General features: G+C 38.6%; 1 protein-coding gene across 15 annotated transcripts in view; it reads right to left on the bottom strand.

The window, feature by feature from the left end:
* Nucleotides 1–15,293, bottom strand: part of NEK10 (NIMA related kinase 10) — a 217,163-nt gene that overhangs the window by 44,526 nt on the left and 157,344 nt on the right. For 10 of the 15 annotated variants that reach the window (XM_070577417.1, XM_070577420.1, XM_070577428.1 and 7 more), the window contains 4 exons: nucleotides 15,135–15,221; nucleotides 13,608–13,662; nucleotides 2,608–2,645; nucleotides 2,368–2,508 (listed from right to left, as the gene is read on the bottom strand). In XM_070577417.1, the coding sequence (XP_070433518.1) occupies nucleotides 2,368–2,508; nucleotides 2,608–2,645; nucleotides 13,608–13,662; nucleotides 15,135–15,221 (321 nt within the window). Of the gene's footprint in view, nucleotides 1–2,367; nucleotides 2,509–2,607; nucleotides 2,646–10,207; nucleotides 10,321–13,607; nucleotides 13,663–15,134; nucleotides 15,222–15,293 lie in introns of those variants that run through there. The other 5 variants (XM_070577424.1, XM_070577421.1, XM_070577422.1 and 2 more) reach the window with 2 other exon arrangements.

Raw genomic sequence — 15,293 nt, 5'->3', positions numbered from 1 at the left:
ATCCATGCAATATAGGAATTCCTAACTTTTCATTTCTATTGGCAGAGAACTAGTCTATTATTTAACTTAAAGAATATGTATAAAATAAATTATTTACACAATCTAGTTGATATTAAAAGATACAACAAGAGAACTTTTTTAACAGTGTTAACTTGAAATGGTTCCATCCTTACTTATTCTACAAGAGTTTGGAGGTGCACTAAATACTGTTCTATTACCACAATATGAACCTGGAAGCCCACATTTTAGGAGTACCACATATGCAAGATCATATTATAATACAGACGCTCAGCACTCTAAAATTATAGTCCTTACCCTATGTTCTTCCATAGCACATGGAAAATGATGTTCACATGCTAGATATAGTCCTGGGGGCATACTCAGGTTTTGACAAAATTCTCCCCTCTCTGATAATTTTTTTCTAGAACATTTAGGCAATACAGGGCTATGTTTGTTGGTTATACATAATTTCCAGAATGTTCCTTCCCATCCAAGAAAGGTAAAGAAAATTTTAAGTAAATGAAAATACACTAATATAATCTGATGTTTTTAATAAATAAATCATTCACACATTTCAGTGGTTTACCTATTCTGAGCAACAAATACTCAAGTTATGACTCACAACTGACTGGACCAACTGTGTCTCCCGACATCTCAGTCCAAACTCGCTTCCCGATTACTGGGCTCTGTCAGTGTTTTATTCTCCTAGGCTGGAGATACAGAGTGAACTATTGGAATGGAGCATGAGTTGCAGATGAGGTCATCTAAGTGGATGGGGCTGGTACCAGTGTTTGTGATTTGATAACGCAACCAACAGTCCAAATTTGCCCGCAATACTTTAAAAAGTATGACTTTTATAATATGCAGAAAAACAATTTTGCTTTAAGATAGAGAAAAATAAAGATTTTTTTTTACTCAAAAGTAGAATAACTCATAGGTAGTAACCCAAATTTTCTCATATGCATTAATGTGTTCTATAGTATTAATAGAAATTAATCACTCTTTTATGGGTAAACTTTAGCATTCACTGACAATACTTAAAATACTCCAGCATATTCTGTTTTAAATTAAAAAAATACATGTGAATCAGTAAATTTTTAAAAATTGGATGGTATGATAAACTGCGGGTCTAAGAAATGTACTACATGTAAACTGTGCTATAACGTAAATTGTTTAAAGGTCCAAAGATCTGATCAGTTTCACTGACATAAAGTCAAGCCTGAAACTGGGCTAATTCAATGTGCCCTTTAGGAAAAGTTTTCCTATTAAGAATCACAACAGAACTGTGAATTGCTCACATATATATGCATGTTCTTCTCTTGGTGTTAGAAAATCAATCAACAACAATCATTTTAGCTTCATGATTATGTTATAAACTTACCTTGTGCCAAAATAGCAGGAGTACAGCATGATCAACATGATAGCTTTAGACATCTTAACAACAAAACCATCTTTTTTTGCATCTATGCTGATGATGTAAATGGCCCCAAACTGTCAATAACTCTTCCAAAGAAAATTTAATAAATATGGAGACATGGACTAATATTACAGTAAATCAATTCACATCACTTATGTCCACTATATATGTTAACTCTACAAAAGAAGGTGAGTTAAGGAAGCCAAAGTGAAAACAGCATTAAGCAATAATTTCAAATTAACCAAAGTAGTAAAATAGAACTTTATACTCAAGAGTCATACATTCATACGTATGTTAAAAGCACAATCACTAAACTTTTTCCTGAGTTGCCCAGGTTTAGCTAACAATTTTACTATTACTGCTGTATTTTAGTCCTCTTTAAACAAAATTAGCAACATTAATTAATACACTTTTTTCCCAAACCATTACTATAAACGTTTATGTTTCATAATTTTTCATAATTTTTCATAATTTTTAAATTATTAAGGAAACAATGTGACATAATATTGTTTTAGTCAAACACAAATAGAAATAATTTAAAAAACCTATCTGTGTCAGAGCAAAGGAGGTAGAAAAACGATGTGCTTCACTCTCTTGTATTATACGGGTCTAGAGCTTACAGAAATATGTCTGTAAAACACAGCTACTCTTTTTCGTTAGTAGGTATGCACTTTAAGCATCAATAGTTCAACTGGTTAACATTCCCACCAAAGCAGAAATGGCACATTTTTGAAAAACAGCCTATAATATTTCAATCAAATAAGTGAACACAGAAAGCATTTCGATACTCTCAAATTGCCAAACTGACAATGGCGGCCAAACAAAACAAAATTCTCCTGCTGTTCATATTAAAATTACCCCCCAAGCATCATTCAGACATTTTAGGCCCAACTATAATTCTGTGTTCGCCCATCGTGTGCTTGACATCAGCTTGATCTAATAAGTACTACCATGGTCTTTGAGATTGCGGAGAATCACAGCAGGAAGGCTGTGGGACTGCCACCCCGTCACTAACTCGGTCTCTAGCTCCTTAACTTGGGCCCTGAGCATGAGGGGTGGCACTTTCAGAAGCAGGTCAAGAGGCAGCAAAGCTGAAGAAATAAAAGGAGGAAAGATATGAAACTATAACAAAAATTACATTGAATTTCAGGAAGGAATGTATGATTTTATTGCCGCCAACACTAAATTACCTGGTCTTGGTCTTGATCCTATTCCACCAGTGAAGTCCCTGAAAACAGAATTAGGGGCCATTAGAATGAGTTATTCAACTTGGATTTGACTAACACTTACTGAAAGCTTACACCATGCTATGGTTTAGATTATAAACATAAGGAAAGGTTATTTTCCCTCAAGACGCTCTCAAAAGTTCAATAAAGAGGGAAATAAACATATTTGAACCCAGAGCAGAACTGGCATTCTTCTGGCCGTGGAAGAACCTTGTCCCGTCACGGTTGTTTATAAGCTCTAAGAATGACTGAGAGCCTCAATTTTAGTGCCTTGAATGATTTTCTTGTTACACTTAAAATCAAAATACTGATTTTATATTAAAAACAAATAATATCTTAAGTTTTATGCATATTATTTTTCTATGCCTTGATTCTGCTGTCTTAAAAAAAGAAACTATAGTTTTTCCTCTGCAATGATTTTTGCATTTAAGAGGGTTATATCTTTCTTAAAGTTTCCAGTGTTATTAGCATTACTTGTTTGCCCTGTGCTAAAATTCTAGATTTCCTGATCATTCTGCAAGTTGGTCTCAGTGCCTAAGGTGCGTGGAGGTGACCTAAGACCCCACCAGGGACAGTCATAAATAACCTTCAACTCTATTATTTCCACTATAATTTAGAGCCAATTTCTTAATAGTTTTCTTTTGGAATAAAATAAGAAACATCTGTGCCCTGACTAGCTGTAAGACCCACACTTCAATTTGATGCAATCCAACAAAATTAATGGAAGACTCACCACACTTAAGGCACATGATAGTCATTTGCCGAGTAGGAGCGAAGATAGGGATTCAAATAGAAACAAACATGACTGATAGTTCTCTTACCCCAACCCTTTCATCTTAATCATAGAAATTTTCTTTTCTTTTCTTTTCTTCTTTTGCTGAGGAAGATTCACCCTGAGCTAACATCTGTGGCCAATCCTCTATTTTGTATATGAGCTGCTGCCACAGCATGGTCACTGACAAGTGGTGTAGGTCCATGCTTGGGAACCAAATCCAGGGTGCTGAAGCAGAGCATGCTGAACTTAACCACTAGGCCGCCGGGTCTGGCCCTAATCATAGAATTTTTGATACACACATGCAACAAATACATAAGTTATAAAGCATAACAAAATTAGCACTCATTTACTCACTACTCAACTTAAGTACTAAAATAGTACCAAAATCTTTTTATCCAACTGTGAGTTCCTTCTCTATCCTTTTCCACTCCTAACCCTCACCAAGCCAGCCCTGTCTTGACCACATTATTTTTTCTGTCCCATTCCCAGCCCATGTTTCCAGAGCCTTGAAGAGTAAATGAGACTCGCCAGCTTTACACAGTTAATATTCTCTCCCTAGCCCTGGGATAACGGCCATGTTCAAAGAAAGAAAAGGGATGGCCCCTGCTCTCAGAAAGTTCAAAAAGGGGCATAATCTCAGCAGTGCCATATGTGGGCAGAACAGGTCAGAGCTGAGCTGAGGAGCAGAGCATCTGTTCCAGCACCTCAGATCCTTGCACACACACTACACCCCAGCAAGCGTAAGTGAATAACCCTGTCCTTTAGCCTTCTAGACAAGTCCAGCACTGTCCAATAGAAATATAATGCAAACTACAAACGTAAGTTTAAGTTTTTTGGTAGCCACATTTTTAAAAAGTAGAAATAGGCTGGCCTGGTGATATAGTAGTTAAGTTCCCACACTCTGCTCTGGCAGCCCAGGGTTCACGGGTTCAGATCCCTGGTGCAGACCTACTTACTGCTCATCAAGCCATGCTGTGGTGGTGTCCCACATACAAAATAGAGGAAGATTGGCACAGATGTCAGCTCAGCGACAATCCTCCTCAAGCAAAAAGAGGAAGATTGGCAATAGGTGTTAGCTCAGGGCCAATCTTATGTGCCAAAAAAAAAAAAGTAGAAATAAAAAAGTGAAATTAATTTTAAAAATATGTTTTATTTAACCAAACATATGCAAAATATCATTTCAACATGTACTAAATATAAAAATTAATGAGACATCTTACATTCAGTTTTACATTTAAATTAACATTAAAATAAAATTTAAAATTCAGTTTCTCAGCCACACTAGCTACATTTCAACTGCTCAAGAGTCACACATGGTCAGTGGCCGCCATACTCGACAGAGCATTCCAGACTTGTCCTTAGAAGGTGTTGGTCTCTGTCCTCATAAACATTATGACTCAGGTTAATAATCACACCACATAGCTGCACAGTGCCTCATGGACCCCATGTCTTAAAAGTTGAATAAAAATGTAACTTGCGGAAAACTTTTATTTATAAGTTTATGGGTTCTCTTGATAGCTGATAACCACTCACATGCCAAGGTAACTAGATGACTATTCCAGTTGTCCTAAAGAATCCAAAATTTCAAAAATTTTTCCATATCAAAAACTGTGCTAGTGGTTTATGTCAAAGAGATCATCCTGACAATGCGGAGTTGCTGCCAACTGTGCTACTCCTTTACATAATTCTAAATTCCTCATTAATAAACTTTAGGGAATCCTTTTAAAAAATCACATTCATTCATTCATTCAACAAATATTCATTAAGTGCTCACTATGTGTAGGCACTGTGCTAGACCCTGCAGACGGGATGTGAACACTCCCTAAATTCTTAGAACTTACAAGATTACATAAATATAGCAGAAAAACTGTTAACTTCTCTGGAAATTATACCACAGATCACAAAAAACACAGTCATCTGAAATTTCAAAATAGAACCGACTCATTGTAACCAGAAATGACAACATTTAACTATACAATTATTGGGTTCACAGACGGACAAAAGATTGAAATTATGCAGAGCCCGAGGGCAGCCTGCCTCTAGATGAACCAGATTGAATGTTTATGTCCAACAGAACATTATGGCTGCAGAAGATGGTTTCCCATAACAGTGCAAGCTGGAAAATAGACAGAAATGGTTTAACACAAAGACAACATTCCAGAAATGTTTTATGGTGAAAAGGCTTAAGGTAATGAAGCTTGTGTCCTCTAAAAGTTTTGAAATGAGCACTTCAGGCTGATGAAACAGAATTTCAGGGAAATGGAAAGTTTCAAAGAATTCTTTGAAAGGTCATCACTTTTAACTCTTCAGATCTGGTGTGACTTCATCCAGAATTCATAGACCAAAACAGAAATTGAAGTGGTGAATACGAATGTTAGCCTACAGCTTCCACCCCAAACCACTACAGGTAAGGTGGAGATTGGAGGTATTAGCTTTGCAATTTTTTAAATCAACTTTTCACTGAATTAATTCAGTTGTGGGGTAAATTATTTAGGTAATTATTTTTTCAGAGGAGTCCTGGCCATGAAGGAGGTGGAGTTATAGAATTTTATATCTTGTAAAATTCTTTTAAGTATATCTCTGAACCAAGGAAGTATTTTTACATGCTTGTAAGTGCATTACATAATTTAATTCAATGGTTAAAAGTAGTCAATCCTATTGGATGTTGATAAAAAGAATAAATATTTAACCTTATGGAATGAGATGCTTGGCTTACAATATTAAGATAATACCTTCTGAGGCTATTGCAACCACACATCTGAGCTAACTAGCATTTTACAGCGTGGAAGTCTCTTTCAGGTAGCAACATTCATAAATATGTCCCGTGTGAATAGGCAACATGATGTAGGGTTGTGTCCTCCTGTCCAGGAAGGGCTTTTCGTCAATCTATAATGTGAATGGAGTTGTTATCACTTCAGGAAAGTGGTCGAGTGGGGCCAGGCTGGTGGTGCAGCCATTAAGTTCACATGTTCCGCTTTGGCGGCCCGGGGCTTGCCGGTTTGGATCCCGGGTGCAGACCTATGCACTGCTTGGCACGCCATATATAAAGTAGAGGAAGGTGGGCATGGATGTTAGCTCAAGGCCAGTCTTCCTCAGCAAAAAGAGGAAGATTGGCAGCAGATGTTAGCTCAGGGCTAATCTTCCTCAAAAAAAAAAAGAAAGAAGTGGTAGAGAGCTGTTGTGGCTCTCTGCTCGTACTTCAGTAACAGCTAGAAACAAACAAGCAATCAACGACAAAAGCTTAGAACTGTCACAGGAAAGGAATAAGGTGGTCTTATTGGCAATAAGTGGTTTTCTGTAAGACTGCTTGATTGTGACATTGGCAGATAGGCCAGGTAGATCCTGGCGAGTAGTAATCAAGCAGTATTTATTCAATTTAAGCAAAACTAGATAGGGATCATGAAAACGGGGCGGGGGTAGAGAGTAGCTGCACGTCAAAATAAGCAAGACTTCTGCTAAAAGGAAGCAAGACCCACAGGTCCTGAGATTGCACAAGTGTCTTTCAGGTTATATGTATGACACTGGATGGTCACAAACATCCACAATCATCTTTATATATGAAGACTAGAGTCAGGCGCACATCCTTGAATACAATTATGCACACACTGATTTATCAAACAAGTTGTGAACCACAGGCATCTCTGATATCAAAACATCCGATGTCTCAAATCAGCCTACCAACTCTACCCTGTTGCCTTGGCAACAGGATGCAAGCAGGCATGGAGAAATCTTGTTGCCTGAGCAACAGGATCTTAAAAAAAGGTGAGGGGGGTCCCTTAAGCTGTGACTATGGCAAAGGCTGTAGGTTCAAGCCAGTAGGTGAGATTTCAGTCCTATTGTAGTGAGAGAGAATTTGTGCTAAGATAATAGTCATTCATCTATTAATGAACAAGTATTTGTGGACTGGCACCTATGTGCAATACGCTGTGCCCTAGGGAATGCAAAGATGGACCAGGCATAGTCTGGTATGTGTCAGCACACAGTAATAAATATTAATTGAATGAATCAACAGATGTTTCCAAGACAGGCATAATAAAGTAACAAAAGCTGCCCAGGACCTGAGAGTAGGATAGCTAAAGAGGTTAAAGCCCTGGTGTGTATTATCAAATTCCACTACACAGAATAATTTATTTGTAAATTGAAACAAAATTCTAAAGATTTTTGGATTAGAACTATAAATATATATATTGAGTGAGACTATAAAACCCAGACAGAAGGGGCCAGCCCCATGGCCAAGTGGTTAAGTTTGTGCACTCCACTTCGGGGGCCTAGGGTTTCGCCAGCGCGGACACGGCACCACTTATCAAGCCATGCTGAGGCGGCATCCCACATGCCACAACTAGGAGGACTCACAACTAAAAATACACAACTATGTACTGGGGGGCTTTGGGGAGAAAAACGAAAAATAAAATCTGTTTTTTTAAAAAAAGAAAAAAACCCAGATCGAAATTGGTAAAGGTCAAGTCCATTCTTAAGTCTTTCCTAGGAAGTAGTAATGGAGGCAGGAGACTTTAGATCACTTAGATCATTGAAAAGGATTAAAGTCGGAAATTTTGAAAGTCTTAATTATTGAATTTTTCATTGCTTTTTTCTTGACAACCCAGCTTTTAGCTAATTGTCAATGTGCACATAACATCAAACAAACATTAACAATAAGGATATTTATTTCATATGATTACTTCAAAGTAGATAATATTTTGTGAGAGTTTGACCATGCAAAGTGAATTCCGGGGGACCGCCCGATGGCACAGTGGTTAAGTTCATGTGTTCCACTACAGCGGCCCAGGGTTCCCCAGTTTGGATCCCAGTGCAGACCTACACACTGCTCATCCAGCCATGCTGTGGCAGCATCCCACATACAAAATAGAAGAAGACTAGCACAGGTGTTAGCTCAGCAACAGTGTTTCTCAAGCAAAAAGAGGAAGACTGGCAACAGACATTAGCTCAGGGCCAATCTTCCTCACCAAAACACCAGAAACCAAAAAGTGAATTCCATTTTCCTTCTTACTCCTCATGATTTCAGAGATGCACACATCAAAATTAAAGATGATTTCCACAACCTTATCATTCACTTCAACCATTCTCAATATACATGTGGAGTTCAAATATCTCAAACTGGGAATGTAAAAATGGTACAACCACTCTGGAAAACAGTTTGGCAGTTTCTTAAAAATTTAAGCATACACCTACCATATGATTCAGCCATTTCACTTCTAGGTGTTTCAAAGAAAAAAACGTGTGTGTCCATACAAAGACACAAATGTTCATAGAAGCTTTATTTGTAACAGCTAAACACTGGAACTCAAATGTCCATTAACAGATGAATGAATAAACACACCACGGTATATGCATACAATGGAATGCTACTTAACAATGAAAAGGAATGAATTAGTGATACACAAAACAACATGGACGGATCTTGAAACAACTATGCTGACTGAAAGAAGTCAGACAAATAAGAGTATGTACTATATAATTCCATTTACATGAAATTCTAAAATGCAAACTAATCTACAGTGCCACAAGCACATCCATGATTGCCTGGGGTAGGGAGTGAGGAGCAGGAATGAGGGGCACAAATGGACATATGTTTACTATCTTAATTGTGATTTCACAGGGATATGCATCCTCAAAACTTACCAAATTTCATATTTTAAATATTTAAGTTTATTTTGTGTGAGTTATACCTCATTGAAGCTGTTAAAACAAAATAACTTCTCACATTTTCATTCGAGAAAAGTTATTCAAATAGATCATCACATGATCCGTGTGCACTCACTAAAAGCAATAAAAAGTGCACCAGTAAGTTAATTTTCACCTGCTTTTTGTTATTTATTAGATGGAACTTAAATGTAAGTCAGATCTAATTATCTTATGGTTCTACATCTTCAGAAGAGCTATCGAGTACGATAAGGAGCCCAAAAGAATTATTTGTTGGCTTCCTGTAACTTTTGCTAAATAGTTTAAAGAAGAAACATGGACTTCTAAGAGTAGGGGGCTGGTTCTCTCTTGGTCTTGCCATTAATTATATTCCTGAAAAACATTTCACGATCTGAGGATGGCTTGGGTCACCGGGGTGCCTCCAGTTCTGATGTCATGTTCCCTTTCATCAGCCTTGAGACTTCAGTACTTTTCTGAGAAGGCAGGAGCTGCCCTTCCTAGTTTCATTTGCTTACGTTTTATCCATTGGCCTGGCCCCATTGCCCACGAAAATCTATCTCAAAGTTATTATGGAGGTACCCTGATTCTTCAGCAGGCAATTGGCTTAACTATAGCTCCTGATATCTGAGATGAGCAAAGTTGAGAGTTTATACTTAAGCTGTCTTTATGTACTATTCAGCCAGGGCCAACTCTGCATTCTAAACTCTAGAAGCCGTGCTCAGGCCAAGTATGCACTTCTCTGTGGCTTTTTCTCATTGGGACCAACTCCCTTGTTTTAGGAGCCAATAAGTGTCCCCAAGGTGGAGAGCTGCCTGGAGTCTCATTGTGACTGTACTATCATTTAATACACAGTATAGAATAGCCAAAACTCTCTACAGGCTTGATTTTCAATTTATTTTTATTCTATTATGTAGTTTTGATTTTTTTAGATTCTAACTTCTCACTTAGCTTCTAAGTATTTTGCAGGAGGGGTTTACGTTTCACATTAATAGACCAAGAAACCCAGGAACATGCTAAACAAATTAGATTGCAAATAACTTTAGCCATGTTTAATGCCTTTTAAAGAATTATAAATACATTTTAGAGTTGTCTCCTTTTAATTCAGAGAAGCTCTGGGGATTACCTGGAAGGAAGTCAAAAACTTATTTTCTCTCCTCTGATTTGGCATGAATCATTGGCTGTGTTTTGTCATTTATTTTCTTCTCAAGCCTGCCCTTGTCTCACCATTACACTCCGAGTTCCTTGAGAGAAGAGAGCTTGTCTTAAACCAACCTGTGTTCCCTGGTGACATGTCACGCTGTACTTCACACTTGGCACAGCTTTGCAAATATTATTTTAACTCAGGTCTTATCACCTATTCATCTATGTACGAAACTTTCTGATTCATCAACCACCAGCCATTTTCCATTCTCCACCTGTTGACTTGGTCGTTAACCCAAGTTAAAGCCCATACTGCAATACCCCTGTTTCAGCGAGCTTCAGATTGAACTTCCCCTTTCTGTTTATTCTAGTTCACCCAATTTGCTATAATGTCTTTACAGAATGACTAGCTTTTAAAAACCATTTCAGGCTCTAAAACACATAGTACATATGTTTCTTTTGTTTTTTAAGGTTTGGTTGTCAACCTGAATTCTTGCAAATAAGACAATTTTCCATGAATCCTTTTAGAAAAAAGAACTAGAATTACTTGGCAATGCTAAGATTCCTAAACGCTAAGAAATTTCTATTTTAATATAAAATTCTCTTAATTGGGGAGTACACCTATATGTCATAATTTATTTTTGTACTAAAATACTTGTTTTGCATCTCCTCTATACATTTAAGCAATTTTATATCACTGAATAACATATCTAATAATAGAGTAAAAGCCTTTTGATGATCTTAAAAATATAAATAATCACAAACCTTAAAAGGGGGTAGTTAGATTCCAAAGCGCACTTGTTAATTATTTTGGGGGAGAGCACATGGAGCATTTTCCTACACAAACACTGTTCCAGGCAGTGGACAGACTTCCAGACCAGCTCACGAAAGTCTGTTGAACTCATGATGTGGTTAAGGTAGAGAAGATCTGATGCCAGAGTTGGGGAGGGCACAGGCACTCCATGGTAGCATCCAGACCCCCAGCTCCACAGCCAGGCTCACATCATCTACTCCTGTCCCCTCACTTGCTAGGCTGAGCGAGCAAGAGCGCCCATGGTTCCAGGCTCCCGTGTGTGGCTTCCTTATCTGTGGCAAGAGGAAGCTGAGCTGGTAGGTTTGCAATGAGAAGCCAGAGATGGGAGATGGGAAGGATCTGCCATCCCTGTGATGCCTCAAGGGTCTTCTGACTCAGGTCCCAAGTCTCCACAATCACCCATTCTGGTTCTCCTTAGGGTTTTGTACTGTTTCTCTTTCCCCTACTCTCTCTGTTACCTCTAACCACTGCTTCTCTGCTCTTTGGCCCACTAAAGAACATGATGAGGTCTTACCGATTTTCCTCAATGACCCTTCCGGTAGATTATGACTCTGATAGGTTTTCCTTGGGGGGTTGTTGCTAGCAACACCAGAAAAGAATTAGGAAATTAAAAGGTTCTACCTTGACCATTCCTGACTCTCACATGAAAAAGACAAAGCTATCAGTCATGTTATATGTTCGACTAAACAAAAAATGATTTTCTACATGAACCTTCCTTTGCCACCTACCCGAACCCCTCAGGATTTTGCTAGGCAGGTCCCTCATTCTGAAATTCATTTCCATTATGCTCTTCCCAGCACCCTCAAACCCAGGGGTGGATAGTGCTTCCATTTGGGCTCCCAGCACCCACCCCTGCTCCCTGTGGCAAGAGCCCCCGATGGACTTGAAGTGGCTGTCAATCAAGGAGCTCAGCTCTCCCCACAACAGTAAAAAGGGCCTTGATCCAAACCAGGACAATCTGACTCTCTCTCTCAGGACATGGAATCCTAAGAAAGGTGACACAAAGACTGAAAAAACAAGCTGGAGCTCATTCAGCACAGCATCAGTGCCTTTACAAGCCTGCCAGGAGCACCTCCTCCACAGACTTCAGGAGATGACCTGGCTCCACTCCCTTCTGAAGCTTGATTCTCTGGGTTCCTAATTATGTGAGACCCCCAAAGCCTTCTAGTGAACCCCTCTGTTGCATAAGTCAGCTGGAGTCAGGTCCTTTTGCTTGCACCCAAAAAACCTGACTGATAAAGCACACCCACAGCCTTAGCATTTTTACCTGAATGCAGCCATTTCCATAGCCAGGGTGCTCCATAGCTCTGAAGAGTGCCGACTGGCACCACCACTTGCGTGTGTTCCCAGCCTCAACTAGTGCCTTAGCCTCAGAGCTGTCTGGCAGTCCTTCTGCCTGTCCCTGCTCAGTTCCTTGCCCATTTCTATATTGGTTCTTCCTAGTTGACCACACTCCTCAAATCTAGACCATCCTTTCAGCAGTGACTGTGAATATCATCTAATAAACAGAAACCATCAAGTATAATCTTCTTTAATATCCCTCTTCTCTATTTTTCTAGCTTAATTTTATCTTTATCTCCCTTTCTTCAGACACAGAGAAAGAGTTGTGTCTTCATCTTTCCCAGGCCCACTTTCTGGCTCTAAGCTACACTGCAACTATACCCCATCATTTATCTTCTTCCTTCTTCAATCTCTCCTCTCCATTGGCTGCTTCTCCTCAGTCCCAATCACCCTGTAGTCATCCTGATTCTAGAAGGCCCTTCTCCATCAAACATCTCCCACTAGCCAATTGTCCCAGCTCAGTGCTCACTTTCTTCAATTGCTCCCCATTCTTGCCTCTGTAACTTCTAAAACCACAACAATCAGGCTTCTGCTCCCACCAACTCCACCCAATGCCACTGAAACTGCTCTGACGAAGGTCACTAGGGACTTACAAAAGGCCAAATCCAATAATTTCATTTTAGTCTTTGGCCCAAGAGTTAACTACTGCAGAAACTGCCGGTTGTTTCAAAATAATAATTCCTTCCTTGTAAAACAGAATCCCCATTATTCCATTCTCCCTTGTAGCTAGATGTGGTCATACGACTAAGTTCTTGCCAATGGTAAGTGAGCAGAAGTAATTAACACAACCTGGGTCATATCCTTAAAATGAAGGGATGTGTCTCCACTTTCCCTTTCTACTTCCTGCTGGCTAAGATGTGGATGTGATGTGGTCCACATTTGCCATGAGGATGAGACCTATACCTTGGGGACACAGAGGAACAAGATATAAGGAGCCAGGGCTCCAGATGACCTCATGGAGCAAAGTGCCCTACTCCTTGGTCTGTCCTTGAGCTCAGAAAGACTAACTGATTGGCTGAGGATCACAAAACTAAACTAAAACCCAGGTCCAAGTTTAGTACTCTTTTCAGTGTGCTGTTTGGTAAACTATAATCAGTTCTGGGCGAGTGGGCTCTAACGGCCTCTGTTACCACGTGCCTACAGTAACTTCCAGTTATCAGGTTTCAGTTTAACCACCACCAACTCAGCTCTGCAGAGTCTAAAAATATTTCTAGGCGCTCAGTGTTTACATACCTTGTTTGGGATTGTCTTTCTCCTCCTGAAGCACTAAAACTTCTCTTTAAAATGCCTGAAACAAGAAAATAAAAATAGCTTCACATTTTCCTGTTGCAAATTTTTTGTCTATTTAAAAAAAAATAATGCTGCATTCTATTATCTGAGCAACTGTACATACTATGAAGACTGCCCTCCATTTATAAAAGCATCAGCCAAAGTATGATGTTGTAAATTGCTATTTACTTGACAGGTTTGTTTGAGGGCCTTTTTCCAAAGAAAAGGTGCTAAACAGAGAAACTCTGTTATTAATAGCTAACAAAATACAATAATATCATCCATGTCATAATCACCCTAAAGCCCTTACAAAGACAGCTACAAGTTACTACACGCAAATTTAGGGGTACAACTTTTCCTTTCCTCCTTCCCCACTGACCCCACCATTGTTACCCGAGATACACAACACTGAATTCATCTCAAAACGGTCAGTAATTAACTGCTTCTAGAATTTGCTACATCTGTTTATATGCATGAATACTTTTTCTGTATAATATTAAATTTCAAATCAAGATATTTTATCCAGCAGGCAGGAAGGTACAAGGAAAACAGAGCAGAGTGTTGGAAACGGAGATTGTCCCAGAAAATCTGGAACATCTAGTCACCATTTTGACGGATCAATTACATTTGGAGTGGGACAGAGAATGAAGCTAAGTCCCTTAGGGTTCTACTCTTATCCTTAGGGAGACTATTCTAAACCCTCTTTTATGAGATTTTCATTATCTAGTCATTGATGAAAGGGAATGATTTATACTTAATTTATTTCAGAGTATTTCGGTATATCTTATTTAATAATCCATCAACTTACTCTTTTAAAAGAATTATTCTTTTCTCTCCATTTTCTATTTTAACTTCTTTTCTTTCAGTTTCAGATTTGAGTGAACTGAATCTTATCTTTCTTCATAATCTTTAAATTTTATCTATGTACATCTTTTCTTTTCTTTCCCATACCCCAGTGTGACTGTTTTCTTTACTGTTTCAGATTAGGAGTCAAGATTAACATATGGTCTAAATTTATATGTCATATATTTTCATAGTTCTAAACAATTAAAATATTTATTTTATTTTAGTGTTTTAAGTATAACATGTCCCTTTACAATAATGTAAATAAAATTATGCAAAACTTAGTCTACACCAAGACTAATTTCTTCTCCAAGTTCTAACCCCGACCAACAGATTTATAAAAAGGTCACTTCCATTATTCTTGTGGTTATTTTGTCTGTCCCCAAATTAGTTATCTCCACTCCCTAGTCAGAACCTTCATTTGCTGGTAGAAATAATGAAACTATTCATTTGACAGCTGAGGCAATGCAAAACCACAGTGCTGGTTGGCCTTTGGGTTCTGTCAGAGTGACAGACACACCTGTCCTAATTCGCATGGCACCCGGAACACAAACCTCTGGGTTATGTATGCAACGACATTCACTTGACTCCCAGTGATTCCCAGACCACTACCTGCTGGAATTGCACAAACTGGTAAAGAAAGCTTACTGAAGGTCGATTCTTTCAAAGGGCTTGAACTGGAAATGCTGGAGTTATCTGAAATGTCCAATTCATCATCTAGCTCTGAATATATATCTGCACATTAATAAAAAAACAAAAAGCAAATGAACCTTGAAGCAGAAAGGAGTCAAGAGTGCATTCATACTG

This window comes from Equus przewalskii, chromosome 15 (genome assembly GCF_037783145.1).
Source record: "Equus przewalskii isolate Varuska chromosome 15, EquPr2, whole genome shotgun sequence".
NCBI lineage: Eukaryota > Metazoa > Chordata > Mammalia > Perissodactyla > Equidae > Equus > Equus przewalskii.
Note: the sequence above shows the minus strand (reverse complement) of the source record. Positions and strands in the feature narration are given on the sequence as shown.